At 42.8% G+C, this 16,723-nt stretch overlaps 1 protein-coding gene across 1 annotated transcript in view; it reads left to right on the top strand.

The window, feature by feature from the left end:
- The first annotated feature begins 540 nt into the window (after positions 1 to 540).
- Positions 541 to 16,723, top strand: part of Moxd1 (monooxygenase DBH like 1) — a 78,595-nt gene continuing 62,412 nt past the window's right edge. The window contains exon 1 of the mRNA XM_087911407.1: positions 541 to 1,159. Coding sequence (XP_087767533.1) covers positions 743 to 1,159 — 417 coding nt within the window. The 5' untranslated portion in view covers positions 541 to 742. The remainder of the gene's footprint in view (positions 1,160 to 16,723) is intronic.

Genomic DNA, 16,723 nt, shown 5'->3' with positions numbered 1-16,723 from the left:
TTTAAACAAAGCTTAAATTTGCTTTTTGAAATATGGGAATGTGTACATAAACAAACAAGGAATCTAATTTATCCCGAATATGAGTGCTGAGCATCTGGAATAGGGGTGTTGTGTTCAAAAGCAAATAAACTAAACAACACTTTTGATGAACAGGCCCATGGCCAGAACTTAAACCACCAGGGTAAAAGGTCTCGAAAGGAAGTTGACCTTGACTATTCCTTGGATGTGTCAGCAGAAGTCATCCAGCCCTTCACAACCAAACCAAACCAAATCAAATTCCCAGGGGAAGCTTCTAAACAGCACATGACCCTCCCCCTTTCCCCAGGAGGAAAGATCAAAGAAAGGGAGGTGGAAGTGGGGATGAGTTGTGCCTTCCTTGTAGAGCAGGTATCACTAAGTGCTCTGACTGGACAAAGTCCACAGCCAGGGATGCAGATTGTGCAGTAGCCGTGTGTGTGTGTGTGTGTGTGTGTGTGTGTGCTTTCACTTTTTCTCTACCGCACCCCAGACTCTCTCAGCGTCTCTTCTCTCCTGTGGTCCTGAGCAGGATGCTTTCATTTGATCCAATCACTTTCCGATTCTTTTCCTCAAGTGTCCCTCTCAGTCTGCACTTGAAGTCCTTCCTTCCTCCTTTCCCATTACCCGGACGGGTCCCCTTTCTCTCCGCTTCTTCCAGGAAGCTCCTTGCATTCCCATCTTCTCAGCCCAGACTTCAGTAATGTAGGGTTGTGGCAGCAGGTGGATGCCCAGAGAAAGGTTAGAAAGACCCCGCGCCAGCGGGGCGGGGACAATGTGCCGGCTCGGCCAGCCCCGGGGCGGTCCCAAGCTGGGTTCTCAGTGCGGTGCGGGTCTTCGCCCCCAAGTGGCTGTAGCCCAGGTGCGGCGGGACAGGAGGATGTGCGGCTGGCGGCTGCTGGTGCTGTGGGCGCTGCTCCCCGCGACGGCTGCGGGGAGCTCGGGTCGCTGGTACCCGCATGGCACGGTCGTCGACCCAGAGGGCAAGTACTGGCTTCGCTGGGGCCGCCAGGGCGGACGGCTGGCCTTCCGCCTGGAGGTGTGCACGACCGGCTACGTGGGCTTCGGCTTCTCGCCCACCGGGACCATGGCCGCGGCAGACATCGTGGTGGGCGGCGTGGCGCACGGACGGCCCTACCTCCAGGTAAGCTAGCGCTGCGATCTCTCTTGGCTCACCCTGGAAGCGTGGAGCAGGAGTGGATGGACAGTGGAGTTCCCTCAAGTGCGCAGCTGGTACCGGCTCAACATAGCGAATGCCTCTCGCCTTCGCTGCCACCTTTTGCCCCGGGGTCACTCACGCTCGCTCTGGGGTCCCCGCCTGAGCCACTTGCAGTTCCACCCCAGGAAGTTTTCCTCCTCGGAGGACCCTCTCGCGTCTTAGTTCCCTACTTAACAGACAACCGCGCGCACTGGCTACACGTTCCCCTCTACATCTCAGGAAAAGAAGACCACAGCTTTTGAGACCTAACTGGACAGGTTTCGGGGAAGGGCGGGGTGGACTTGGCCATCTTGCTGTTTAGGGTTGGGAATCGCAGAAAGTCTCTAGTGGTTGATTTTGGGCGCCCCAGGAGTGAATGATGGGTCATGAGGAGCTGCTTAAGGAAGTTTTGTTATTGACAGCTGTGGGGGAAACCATGAGTCTCCAAGCGGGACAGTTTTTCCATTTATTAACATGCAACAAAGTTCATCTGATTCGCTCGCTGCCCCTTTGCTCTGGAGGAGGGGGGTTTATGCTACCTGGTATGAACATCTTTATGTATGGGAAAATGTATGCGAAATGGCATGAATGATTCTGCAGTTCATTTTCCTGGATGTCGATACTCCTTCGCTACTGACCAACTTTTGTTAGGGGCCAACTTCTGTCCAATAATACTTCCCTAAGCATCATGAAACCCCGCAGTTCTGAGATTGTCTCAACCTGGGCAACATGAAAATGTCCTACGTGGATTTCAAGGTGTATGGCTGAGAGATTTCTTCCTACTTCTAAGCTGGGTTTTCACATTATTCTGATGGAAGTGCCCTTACATTTTAGCTTCAATTCTGACCCTGATTTTGGCTGGAAATAAAGTGACAACAATTCAAATTTCCAAACCACTCCACCGTGTCTTTATTTATCCCAAATTCATCGCTTCCTCTCTATATAAGTACCACACAATCCTGCCAGAATAAAGCTTGATGAGGTTCACAGTGTGGACTTCCCCATATGTGGATTTTCTTGTGCTGCATCATTTCAGATATGAAATTTGATAGCTAAGGATTTAGTCCCAGGCACGGACCTTATTAGTCAACTGGTTCAGTTCCCTGTGATATGAGGTAGATACTGCCTCATTTTCATTTCATATTTCCATACCGATTGCAGCAAAGATTTTTAAAAAGCTATTTTTTGTAGAATATCATGCCTCTGCAGGGGATATAGACATGAGTGTAAGGCATCTTGCTGTCTAATAGCAACAGGGCACACTTTAAAAATTGACCAGATACGACTTTTGGCAAACGAGCAGCGTTTCTAGAAAGCCCACACAATTAGATAGCAAATGAAAGTCAGAGGCGAGAATCCTGATCCAACTCCACAATGGGCCCATTACAAACATCTTGCTAAATCACAGAAGATTCCCATCTTGTGGGTGGTTATCCTAAGATTGTGTAAGAATTAAGCATTCTTCAGATTGATTTTGAAACTTTCAAAAATTTTTTTTAAGGCAACGGTAGTATACTACTGTGAGATAAATTAAAAAATGGACAGTGCATATGTAATGAACAAGAAATAGCATTTATCTGCTTTCTGTTGATCCAGAAGTGTGTTCTACATTTTCATATCTAAGGACTACTCAGTTTCTCATTTGTCTGACAGCCTTTACCAATCCGTTTCCTTAGAGATCCTACTGATTTTTAGAGCACATGCTATTTTATTAGTTAACTGGCAAGAAAGCCTATTCAAAACCTCATTATTAAGGTAAAACAGGAACAATATTGAATAACAATAACAGAAGAAATATTTTTATTATAGCTGGGTGGGAGATTTCATTTTATAGCACTTAAAATGGATTCTTCTCCCTAGATATTTACTTGAGATTTCTCATACAATGGTATGATAAGGGCATCTTAAGTGACTATACCCAAACCAAAGTGCTTCCTCACTGAAGTGTGTCTGATTTTATTAGTAGACATTGGGTTTTATGTAATTTTGCTCTCAGACTTTGCATGGAACAATGACACAGAAAGTGCTGGTTCCTAGGGCATTAGTGTATGATGGCAGGCACAAGCAGTTAACAATGGCATCCGGCTGTGTGATTTAACCTAAGTTGACATCTCGGTCATTTCATTTATGCTTTCCCCTTTTATTTTAGCCGTTTTAATTTTAAACTTAAACTTCCGATTTCTTAATGTTGACTTTGATTTTTTTTAAAATATCTATAAACGTGTCTTTGCAGATGGGTGTTGACTCTGGTATGACTAAGTAATTCCTAACCAACCAGGCAGAGGATTTTTGGTCTAGTAGATGCCACAAACCCGAATGCCTGGAGTAATCAAGAGGGAAGTTGTCTAAACGTAGCACATGCTTGAGGAGAATAGGCAGGAGGCAGGAGCAACTGGAGGGCGCTAGAAGGCCAGAGGCTTTGTGAGTTACCTTTCCAGGGGAGGACAAATCCAGTATTGCCAGATTGTCCGACTGTCTGTCTGTCTGTTTTGTCTTTAGAAAGAAGGCAGAAGTTCAGTGTGTGTATGTGTGTGTGTGAGTGTGTGTGTGTGTGTGTGTGTGTGTGTACTTCTGACTCATCAATACTGCTTCCCACTCAATTCTGCACACAGCACTGTGTACAAAGTGCACACACATGTACTCAGCTGGGGTCTATCTTACAGATGATGCAATCTTAGACCAAGAAGGAAAACAGCTAAGTTAGACCAATTATCAACACAAATTATGAAAATCCATGGGAGGCAGAAAGGCAAGTCCGATTTCCATCTGAGTGTTTATTCTGTGCCAGGAAGTGATTTCAGTATCTGGGGTCTTGGCCATTATTTGGTCTATTTATCTTTACGTTAAAAAAACCCACCCCCAAACACAGTAGTTTAGCACAATCACTATTATTTGGCTCAAAGATAAGTAATTTGAGCAGGGCTTGGTGGGAACAGCTGCTCTTCTCCGCTGTGTTGACTCTCAGGCATGTGGTTAGGAGGATCTGAGGGCTGACTCACCTTATTTCTGTCTGGGGTTGAGGCTGACTGCTGGCTGGGGCCTCACTTGTCAGTTCTGTGGTGCAACAGTGGCCTCTCCAAGTGGCTCTTCAGCTTCCTCACAGCATAGTGGCCAGTCTCAGCTTGAACATCTCCAAAGACCCAAATAAAACTGCAGATGGACATCCTTTTGTGTCTTTGTGCATTCTACCATGCCTATCCCCATTGACCAAGCCTCCTATCTCCACCGTCACTGTAGACACTTAATATGCATACCTGCTCCATGTTGACATTATTTACATCAGGAGACACTGTTCGTTCACTGACCATTCCTGCTCCTTCTCATTGTGTTCACCCCACCCCCACCTCCAATCACCAGGAATTGGTAAACTGTTGGTAATTTTCCCACTGCCCTGTTTAACCACTCAGTTTCCTCTCTGTGTATCTACTCCCAGTATAAGATTTCTGAACTTTGGCAACCCTTTTGTTGTTGTTATTGTTGTTTGTTTGTTTGTGTGTGTGTTTTTATGGTTATTGATCATTTATACAGCTTAGACCCAAAGGGACGACCTGTAGATGAGCGGGTGACATTTGCTGGGTGGCTTACAGAGATTTAAAAATAAATGAATAAAAATCAAAATTTGGATTTCTATGAGTCAGCAAAGCAACAGGCTTAATAACACTTAAAACTATACCTGAGATTCAGCATGGGGCACACATCTGTAATCCCAACACCGGAGGGGCTGAGGCAGGAGGATCTCAAGGCTGAAACCAGTCTGGGATACATTCGATGTTGTTTCCAAACAAACAAACAAAAGAATGAACAACACCTAAACCAAGAGACCTGTTAGTTATGGAAATTTACTCTGCCCATTTTCTGACCCTTTGAGGTGCTGTCATTTGCCTTTGACCAGCAAGAATGGAAAGGAAAGGAAGGAGAGATTGCTGTGGAGGGAATCCTGCCTCTGGGAAATCTTAAAGATGAACCGTAGGACAGATGAGTTGGGAAGTTTACACTCATGGAAATGGCCCCTGTGGGGTGCTGGGCAGGTCATTTTCTATTCTGACTTTCACAGCAAGTCCCAGGCTGGGTGGGAAATACTCTGTCTGTCCTTTCCTGCCGGTGTCTCAGCAACAGTGTTTTGTCTCCTTGAACCGGCCCAGCTCCCATTTTTCTCCGATGGATTCCTGTCCTTCCCTTGTGCTTTGCCCCTTTGACACAGCAGCTCCACCCCCTCCAAACCATTTAGCAACTGTGAGTGCCCCTTGGAAGCCAGTAATCCAGCTGATGAATGCCCAGTTTGTGTGAGCAAGACAAGAGAGCATCATTGTCGGATGTGCTCTCGATTTGCACAAAAATGGACTCACCCTTCCTAAGGGGGTGGACATCATCAGTGAATGGAGCCCGACACATATGTCATCATTTGTGGTAGTCTTGCTTGTTGGCCCATTCAAACACTGAGGCCTTTCTGTGCCGAGCAGTGTCTTGAGCATCTGGGTAATTGCTGCCGGGCCCCTCCCCGAGGAAGTGCCTGCAAATGATCTGAAATCACAAAAAACAGTGAGCATTCTTTGTGGTTAGCGATGTGCTTCTTTTTAAGCTCACACGGGCCAACTGCAACAAAGCAACGTTGGCAAAGCAAACTGGGAAGTGCGCAAACCTGACACAGCTCAGCTGCAGCTTCATTAAGAGATATTTATAAATCTTGGGAGGCTGCTTCTCAGTTACTAGATGAGGAAGAGACCTTTCCACACGCTTCTTGCTCTGGGCATTATGAACAAGGACACATGTCCCACTGTTCAAATACAGCATGATGGTCCTCAGCAGGAAGCTCTGTACTTCTAGCAACAATAAAGAAGGTTTCATGATTAGCCTGGGGAAACAAGTCGGCCTCACTGCTAAGGAAACAACGCACCTGAATTGACAAACAGAGTTCAAGATTTTGGGTTACCAAAGGCAGTTTTAGGGAATCTTGGATGGAGAGGCCAGAGTTCACTTCAAAGAAAATGAATCGTGGCTGACTGATTCATAGTTTGTATAAGGGTGCTCTTAAAGTTACTCATACACACACACAAAAAAAGATAAATTTATTACACACTGAGTTTCTGGAGATGTTTGATCTAATAATAATAATAAGTAACAATAGCAATGCTAGAAACTGTACACAACGATGTCTCACAATGCTTCCCTGTAATATAAAATTAGTCACCAGTAAATAACTTTCAAATAGAAAGAACATTAAAGTAGGAAAAAATAATTTCTTTAGGAAACTTCTTCCAAATTTATATCGTGTGTGTGTGTGTGTGTGTGTGTGTGTATTTAACTGCCTTGTTTCATGACTAAGAGAAATAAATCACAGAGCATGTAACATGACTAGAGAAGGTAACACATAAAGCACAATTTTTTTCAAATCCATAATTTCCTGATTGTTTTGTTTTCTGAAACAGGGTCTCTCTATGCAGTCCTAGCCATCCTAGAATTCACCATGTAGACCAGGCTGACCTTGGATCCAGAGATCTGCTTGCCTCTGCCTCATAAGTGCTTGATTTAAAGATTTGCACCGCACGCCCAGCTTCAAGTTTATGCATTTTTTTAACTTGTTAAATTCTACAGTAAAAAAAATATCTGTTTAAAGGACCGCACACAGCAAGCAAATGAGCAAAGATTGATGCAAAAGCAATTGCAGGATATCTGACTTAATAAACATGCTTGCTGCCAAGTCTGATGATCTGAGTTCAATGCCTGGAATCTACAAGGTGGAAATAGACAACAAACTCTCAAAAGTTGTCCTCTGGCCTACCTACACATGTCGTGTATGCATACACCTCTCCTCTTCCCCAATAAAAATGTAGCAGAAATATAACTTTATTGACTGTGCTCCTGGGATCATCAATTTGAGTGCAATGTAAATAAATAATATATTATGGAAGTATTGTTTGTTTACTTGTTCACCCAGCCCAAAAGTTATAGCCTTTTCACTGCTTTTGCAGGTTAAGTGTTGCTGGCTTGTGTCTTTAACTATTGCCTTTTAAGACTCCAGTGTTTGATGACTTCCTTTCAAGCTTCCTGGCCCGCATCCTTCTCTCCCCATTTTGTAGGTGAGGAAAGCAGGGCCTGAGGAAATTGTTAAGTGACTTTTGGGAGGCCATACAGATTCAAAGCCTATAGTCATTTCCTCTGAAGCCTGGTTCGCTGCCATTCATTCTTCCAAAGGAAGTCTCCATAGAAACACATTCTAGCTTCTTTTTCTTTTTTAAATGAAAGTACATGCACTGTGAAGTATGTCTCTTACTAATTTTATTCCATTTAAAATCTCACAGATGTGCATTTCTATGATAGAATTTTATATGCTCCTCATTGTGAGTGATACGTCTTTCAGATAGCTGCCTGTGTAACTTTCAAACGGCCCATTTGAGGCCAATGTCTTATGTATAAACCCTGGATTCCAGGTTACACACTCTGAAAATCACCTGTGGTTTCCATACAGCTGCTTCATGGAAGGGCTCACCTATAGGCAGAGGATGATGAACCGCTCATTCTTCCATTTAGACAATATTGATTGACAGTTCTAAATGCTGAGGAGGGTCACATCATAGAACCAGTTGGCATCAGGGGTCTTTTGAGCTTATGTTTTAGTAAAGAGGTTTTCATAAACAAATACTTATGAAAAATTATCAGAAAGTAAGAAATGTTGGGCAGAGAATTCAAATGGAGGGATGTGAGCAGGTGTGGCTGTGTGTTTAACTTGCTCCATGATGCTAACAAGCCCTATCAGGAAGCATATAAGTGCCATGAGGGTTGAGGATTGTCTTTCCTAGTTGACTGTATTGTTCCCAATGTGAACATCATATAGCGGGAAGAAGACAATCTTACCTGTGAATAAAGAACTCAGAAGACCTTGAATGTAGGAAACTATCTACTGGCTAAAACATAATGAACTTGCCCTTTGTTCAGAGGGAAAGTGGGGTGGAGGCTGAAACATGATTAATAAAATCTCAGAGAGAGAAACTGGGGCTCAATCTGAATGTCAGAAAAGCAAAGAGCCAGCCATTACCTCATTAGCTCTTACCTCTACCTCAGTTCAAAATGGCAATTCCACCTCCAAGAACCTCAGAATGAAACTGAGGCTGAGAGCTGTCTCCTCCTGTTTTATAATCCTCTGGGATTAAAGGCGTGCACCACTGGGATTAAAGGCATGCACTGCCCAGTTTCTGTGGCAACTAGTGTGGCTCTTGGGGTTAAAGGTGTGTGTTATAATTGTCTGGTTTGTAAGGCTGATCAGTAGGGCTCATTTACTTTTTTGATCTTCAGGCAATTTTTATTTATTAAAGTACAAATGAAATGCCAGTATAGGAGGCTGAGAGGAGAGGAGGGAGGGGAAACTGCAGTTGCAATATAAAACAAACAAACAAATAAATAAATTCAAAATGTACTAAAAATTAAAAATAAAACAAAGGCAAACATGTTGTAGAAACTCTTTGCAATACAAAAAAATACCTGGCCACATGACTGTCTCTCCATTTCTGCTTTGATATCACAGAGGTAATAAGTAAGCTTATCCGGGGTCCTTCAAGTTCTAGAGATGGTGTTTCTGTAAAAGCTTCTTTCTTAGCCTTTAATATTTGTTCTAGCTGATTGCATGAAATGAGAGAGTTAAATACTCCTGAGAAGTAATGTCAATAGAATAGCATGTGTTTGAGGAAGATTTTTATCTTTTTATATGATATTTTTATGAAAACTTAAAACTCTCAGTTTCTTAGAAGAGTTTTGAATTTCTGCTTTCAAAAAAGTCTTTCTCTGAGCAAGGAAGTGCACATGGAGGGTATAGAGGGAAGAAAGGGAAGGGATAAGTGATATAATTACATTGTAATAACAGAAATAACTAAGTATTTGTCTGCAAATGTCATGCACTGAAGCCCACTTCCAAGAATTGTTGACAGAGGTTTTTTGTCCTGCTTGGTTCCCAAAGCTGTTAAGCCCCAAAGAAACACACAGAGATCTACATTAATTATAAACTGGTGGGCCTACTAGCTCAGGCTTCTCATTCACTCTTATAACTCACATTAACCCATAATTCTTGTCTGTATTAGCCATGTGTCTTGGTACGTTTTATCAGTGAGGCATTCTCATCTTGCTTCCTCTATATCTGGGTGACAACTACAAACTCAGCCTTTCCTCTTCCCAGAATTTTCCCATTCATGTCACCCTGCCTGTACTTCCTGCCTGGCTACTGGCCAATCAGCATTTTATTAAAATACAAGTAATAAATCTTTACAGGGTACAAGACCATTGTCCCACAGCAAAAACTGTCTTAGGGTTTCTATTGCTGTGAAGAGACACAGTAACCATGGCTATTATATAGGAAAAAATTTAACTGAGGTGGCTCGCTTACAGGCTCAGAGGTACAGTCCATTATCCTCATGATAGCAGGCATGGTGGCAGACAGATGTAATGCTGGAGCAAGAGCTGAGGAGCCTACATCTTGCAGGCAGCCGGAAGTCAACTGAGACACTGGGCAGTATCCTGAACATAGGAAACCTAAAGTCTACACAGTGACACACTTCCTCCAACAAAACCATACTCACTCCAACAAAGCCATACTTTCTAATAGTGCCACTCCCTATAAGATTATGGGGGCAAATTACATTCAAACTACCACAACAGGGGAACTGATGACCAACACCATCATATAGACAGTGGGTGTCATGGTGGTCCAGAACAGAGAGGGATTCATTTTATGCCAGATTATAGAGTTTTGATAAAGCTGGTGAATAATTGAAAACCAGAAACTATATCCACCAGTGACTGGGGACATAGTCAGTTGGTCAAGTAGCTACCTTTCCAGAACAAGGACTTGAATTTGTCCCTTGGAACCCATGTGAAAAAGCCAGGCATGGTGTCAAGCTTGCAATCCCTGCTCTAGAGAAGTGGAAATAGGAAGAAGTGGAAACTTACTGGCCAGTCATCCTCACCTCGTCTGTGAGCACTAGGTCCCAGGGTGAAATACTGTCTCAGAAAGTGAGGTGGACACAATCCTGAGGAATGATACTTGGAGTGTCCCCTGGCCTCCATACACATGTGCATACACTTGCAAAGGCACTCCCACCACAATTCCAATGCCTAGGTACCCTCCTCACCCCACTCCTAACTGATAAAGCTGGTATATGGATACAGATGCAAATCTGCTAACTGTTGGTTTTCTGTGGTCAGGCTCTATGACTGAAGTGATGGAAATCAACTTGCTGTCATTGGGAAGATTCCAGGCAGAAGAGTTCATGCAAAGCCATTTCACAGTGACCTTTTGATTTTTGATTGGCTAATACCAGCTTGGCTCTTTAACATTATTTTTTAAAGCTGAAACACAAGGTGGTTGCTCTTAGCATGGGAACACTTGTGAGATGCATTTAATGAATCTGTATGCAGTTCTAAGCATTTCCTCAAGACCGCATGCTGCAACAAGAGCAATGACTTTTGCCCTTTGAGTAGAAGTGTGTTTGAAAATATGCTTAGTGAGGAGTCTTTCTTCCCTTCTCACCAGCCTTCTTTATAACCACACACTTTTTGCCAGCCTGTACCAGTTGCTGTATTTCGAAGCAACAGGAATATCTATGCCCACAAAATGTAAAGTGTATGGTATGTGTTGCCACAGGCTACACCTCATTTCTTTCATTATTAATTGGAGTTCCCAGGGCTATAATTTCACCAAGAGAAGGATTCTGACTGGAAACTTTTGATTAGGCTCAACAGTAATGCTTTCTTTTGTATTTGGAAATATTCTCTAGTGTTTCTCATTACATAAATAGATACCATTCTCCCTCCTCCGTTCTGCAAGATTGCTAATAAGCCATGAAAACGCCCTCAAGCTATAGTTGCGAGGGAGAAGGAGAAGCAGCACAGGAGCGGTGGATAATTAACATCTTATTAGGGCAGGGACAGAACATTGTAGGTTGATGACTGTGTCCTTGCTGCCAAACCTCCCTGAGGTATCAGGAACACTTCCATGCTCTTGGCAGGACCTCAAGAAAGATGGCTGAGTAGAGCTAAGAGCAGGGAATCTTCTAGACTGACTCCGAGCCTCAGCAACGCTTGCTGCTGATTTCTTGTGTGGCCTTGGCAAACCGTTACCCCTCTCTAAGTGGCAGCTTCCTTCTGTGCAGAAGGTAGATCATGTTCTTTAGCTCCTGGATTTGGTGAGGATTAAACAACACGGACATTAAAGTTCTGAGCAGAGTATGTTACATGCAGAACTCTATAAACGAGAGATATGATTATAGCAATTCAGTAGTGAATTGTGGGAACAGTTAGAGGATCACATGGAGACAGGCACCCCAGGGTTTCAGCTTGGGAGAAAGGCATTCCCTAAATAAATGGATAGGGGCTTGGTTGGTAAATCACAAGGAAGTCTTAGGACAAACTTCGAGCAGTTGGGTAGTGATTCTTCGAATTATTAATGACTAGAGGCCAACTTATTTTCATGAACGTGATTTAGAGGTAGCAACTGCCTTTTTTTTTACATTTGACTTGTTCTTGTAGTTTGGGGTCTTCAGTGAATGATGCATCTGAATGGCACAGTAAAGCATTTTACAGCGTTTCTCATTGTATCCTAGAAGATGGATTAAAATATCGAGTTCATTATAATCACAAATATTTAATATCCATACCCAAACGGGATATCAGAATGGCCAGCTTAAATTTCACATGAGGGCTTAAGAGACAGTGGTAACACTAGAAGAATGCAAGGAAACCAAAGGCTGAACATTTGTCGAAAACACAAGCGAAGATCAGCAATTTAGTTGAATAACACTAACTATAGAGTATACAACTTTATAAAATTGTACTAAATTGGGTTTGTGTGATAAACGCTTTGTTAATTCACCAGGTTATGTTTCAGTTCGCTATAATATGACTGCTAAACACAAAGAGGCCATGTTAGTTAGCAATCTCAACATCAAAGGATGCAATATTGACATTGCACTGTGTCCCAGGCTGACCACACCGAAAGACCCTTTCTAGGAATGACATTTTCGAAGGGCATGTGGGCAAATGAGAGCATTCTAAAGGTAGCTGAAACTTCTGGAAATTTGGATTTCCAAGGACAGACAAATAGGTGGCAGTGTTTTCAGGAGAAAGCATGATTCAAGGCCGCGACCATTGTCATCTAGTGGACAGACTTCCTCCAGAAATGTGGGTGAAACACCGCTCATCATGTTCCAGAAAAGTAAAGACCCAGTTGGCACCCCTTAAGGGGTAGAAGAATGCTCTAGCTTAGCGTCAGTGTGTTTCTGTTGACCAGAGGCACTGATGTGTAATGGGTGGCCTTGTGTGATTGTTAGGTCATGAACTTCATACTGCAAGTGTTCAGTACTGTGTGGCCATCACTTGGAGATGCTTCTGAAGATCTGCAGAAACAGATGGATTAGGTGATGAATTGCTTGCCTCATAAGCGTAAGGGCCAGAGTTTGGATCTCCAGAATGAAGGTAAAAAACTGGGGAGGAGGTAGAAACTGGATGGGTGTTGTGGCAAGCCGGTTGCGTCTTGCTGGAGAGTTTTAGGGGTGGATGAGACCCGAGGAAGGAAATCAAAGCACTCCCAGACATGCACACACACGTGATAGGAATGCATTTGAGAGAAAGCCTGCTAAATGATAGCCAGGATTAGGTTTCCCTAAGAATTAGCTTCCAGCTACAGCCTGATGCTGAAGAGAGCCTCACTCTACATACATGCTTTCCAATAATCCCAGAGACGAATAGAGGAAGGTTTACCATCATATTGCTTTTTAAATGATAGTTTTTCTCATGTCTGTGGAGAGTTATGTATGGAGCGGGTATGTTATGGTATGACTAGATGTCATCTCTAGCCCTTTTATAAACTTCAGTATGTTTAAATGTGCAAAATGTGTGCTCATCTTTAAATCTGGAGAACGTGAAAATGAGAACATTTCTCTTTCAAAGCAGTATTTGGAGGGCTTCAAAAGAAAAGTCAAACATGAATTTGTTAGGATTCTGAGGCCCAACCCCCAACCCTAGGCATGGTTTTGACCTCTCTTGAAGCACTTTCTGCCTCCTGACCTGCCCACCACAATATTGAGGCTGCTCCAACGGAGTGTGATTTATCTCCAACCTGTCTCCTTGCCAGCTTTCCCAGTACATGGCAGTTTTTGCAAGCTCCAGTTAAACCTCAGAAGTAATCTTTCCTCTCTTTCCTCAATCCATGATCTAAACCCTGTCTCCAGGTCCTACTGTCCTTCCTATAAGAACTTAAAACCTGCTCAGTTCTCTGCAGTTGACGAAAGACCAGTGGGATTACTGAGAATTTTTTTTGTTCCCCTGGTCACCCATTCTTGTCTTTTCCTCTTTATTCTCCACACAGTAGCCACAGTAATCTGTGAATACTTTACACACGTACACACACACACACACACACACACGAGAGGAAGCAAGGAGGGAAAAAACTAGGAGAAAAGGAAAGTAAGGGAGGGAGTAAAGGGGACTAGGAAGAAAGAGTAAGAAAAAATAATCTGAATAAGATTTTTATCACTCTTTGGATAAAATGGATCTGGGCTCTTCAGTGAGGCCATCCAAAATAATTTTTTACAAATTAGAGGAAGAAATGATGGAGATAAAATAATGTTTTTTAAAAAAATTTATTTGTGTATGTATTTGTTTAGGTATGAGTGCTCTGCCTGCATGGATGCCTGCAGGCCAAAAGAGAACATCAGATCCAATTACAGATGGTTGTGAGCCACCATGTGGTTGCTGGGAACTGAACTCAGGACCTCAGGAAGAGCCGTCAATGCTCTTAACCTCTGAGCCAGCTCGCCAGACAAAATGATGTTCCTGGAATGATCAAAACCGAGACTTTATTTTCAGGAATGGGAACTAGAAATAGGAATGAAGGGTAAAACAATGAACTTTATTCTACATTTCTCATAATTCTATAGATTATTTCCAAGAAAGTTGAACTGAAATGACCCTTGTTGACTCTGTGTGTGTGTGTGTGTGTGTGTGTGTGTGTGTGTGTGTGCCAGAGTGAAGCACTGACAGAAAAACACACTCCTTGGGTGACCCTTTAACTAAGCCTAACAGTTGATATTTTAGTCTTCATGTAGATATTTAATGACTCGTATGAGACTCAGAGAGAAGTTTCTCAGACATTGTTTCCTTTTATTTTGAAACTCCATTTTTATTTCTTAGTGAAGAAATTCCGTTTGAAAGTTATTGAAATGGGAAAATTTATGTGATCTGCTGGTACAGTTTTACACAGCCTCCCGATTGTTTGGGACCAAGGGTGCTTCTATCACACAACAATATTCAGTATGCTATCAATATTATAGCTAATGTCGTGAACAGAGATGTGTGGCTGGACAGACTTTTGAGAAGTAGGAACAGGAGAGACACTGCAGGCACCTGTTGAAGGAGAGGATGCCGGATGGAATCAGTGTTTTCCCTCAAGATCTCTGTGCAGCTGTGCTTACATCCAGTTTCCCCAAGCCGAACCAAAGCCTATTCAAATCTTTTATTACACCCACCAGAGTTTTTGCCTCATCCTGTTTAACGCAAGCATCCGTCAAAGTGCTATTCTATAGCAGAGATTTCATTTCAGAGAGGAGGGAAAAGAGTGGCAATGAGCAAGGAAGCAACCGAACATCTGTGTGATCACATTGCTGAACAAGAGTCCTTAGCAATCCTGTCAGTTAGCAAAGCTAGCTTGTTGGTATATTATCTTACTTTGGAAATGACAGCCAGTGTTCCTGGCACCGTATGAAATAATTGCTGTCGACTCCCTGCCAACTGCTGCTGGAGGGGGGAGCTTACTTTATTGTTGTTCGTACAGCATTTTTGAACCCCCAATTATACACTTTATTTTTTTTCAAGTGTAAAGCATTCCAGGGGGAAATACCCTATGAGAAGATGCTTCAGCAGGTGTACTGTCTTGACAGAGCCAAGGGATATCTTCATTGCTGAGGCTGATTAACTGACTTTTGAGGGTACTGGGTGATGTTCTGTTAGGAAAATAAAAACAAGGTCACTGCATGTTCAGTAAAACAGTCCACAGTTAGAATCATGATGGGACGGGTCGTATGGAAGCCAGGTGGAGTGTCTGTGATAGAATCAATGGAAACCCACACGCAGTAACTAAACAAGTGGGGTAGCAGCACGTCATATTTGTCCTGGAGAGCATTAGCACTGAGTGAGCACAGCCAAGCTTGGTTACTGTACATTAGCTCTTCTGTTCGCATATTAATGACATTTGCACGTTTTTAGTCCTAAATTCTTACAGTTCCTGTGAAGCTATGGTTTCTTCTATACTCTCTGGCTCCCTTCTGTTACAAGGTACACTTTTAATGAATTAGTGTGTGTGTGTGTGTGTGTGTGTGTGTGTGTGTGTAGTATGGTGTAGTATGGGTGTGTATGTGTATGGGTTTGTGTATAGGCCGGAAAGTGACACTAGGTGTCTTTTCTTGGCTTCTCTTTGTTGACAGAGGTTTCTGTCCCACCTGGTTCTGTGGGTGTTCAGTCCCAAAGAATCACACACAGGTCTACATTAGTTATAAACTGATTGACCCATCAACTCAGACTCCTTGTTTATTAATTCTTATAACTTACATTATCCCATGATTCTTGTCTGAGTTAGCCACATAGCTTGGTACCATTTTTGGTGAGACAGTCACATCTTGCTTCCTCTGAGGCTGTGTCATGATTGCAGACTGAGCTCACCTCTTCCCAGAATTCTTCTATTCTCATTGCCCCGCCTTTACTTCCTGCCTCGTCACCACACCTATACTTCTTGCCTTGCTACTGGTCAATCAACATTTTATTAAAAATAATACAAATGACAGGATAAAAGACCATTGTCCCACAGCATCTCTGCACCTTTTTGTTTAAAAATGTTGTTCAGAGTCTTTCACTCCAAATTGATTCGGCTCATTGATTTGGCTCGGCTACCTGGTCCATGAACTTCAGCGATCTGCTTATCCCTACCCACCCCATCCCACCATGGTAGTGGGGTTAAAGGTGCATGCTACCACACATAGCTTTTTACATGAGTTCTAGGGAGCTGAACACAGGTCCTCACGCTTCTGCAGCAGACACTTACTGATTGAGCTATTTCTCTAGCCACTCACTGCTAACTAATCTTAACTGGAAACTTTACATATTACTATTTTATGTTTATAATACAAGCATTTATTGCATGGGTAATAAATTCGATAATGGCTCCAGCATTCTACCTGTGTATTGTGAGCCACACTCTTATTCTTATTTTAAGCCCCAGAACGTCATGCACTGCAGGAAGATGACCGAGTAATAATGACCTTCTTCATGCAAGTGCAGTGCTGATGTATATGGCTCCATGTAGAACAGGGAGTGGCCAGGGCATCATCTGAAATGATTATCAAGGTAGAAATACAATGCAGTGGAAATGAACTGGGAAATTTGATGCCCTAAGTTTTATATAGTATCATTTTGTTAATTTCAATGTCTAGGGCACTTTATCAATATTTAAATTCTCAATTGGCTAATGTTTTAGTG

This window comes from Myodes glareolus, chromosome 1 (assembly GCF_982192425.1).
Source record: "Myodes glareolus chromosome 1, mMyoGla1.1, whole genome shotgun sequence".
NCBI lineage: Eukaryota > Metazoa > Chordata > Mammalia > Rodentia > Cricetidae > Myodes > Myodes glareolus.
Note: the sequence above shows the minus strand (reverse complement) of the source record. Positions and strands in the feature narration are given on the sequence as shown.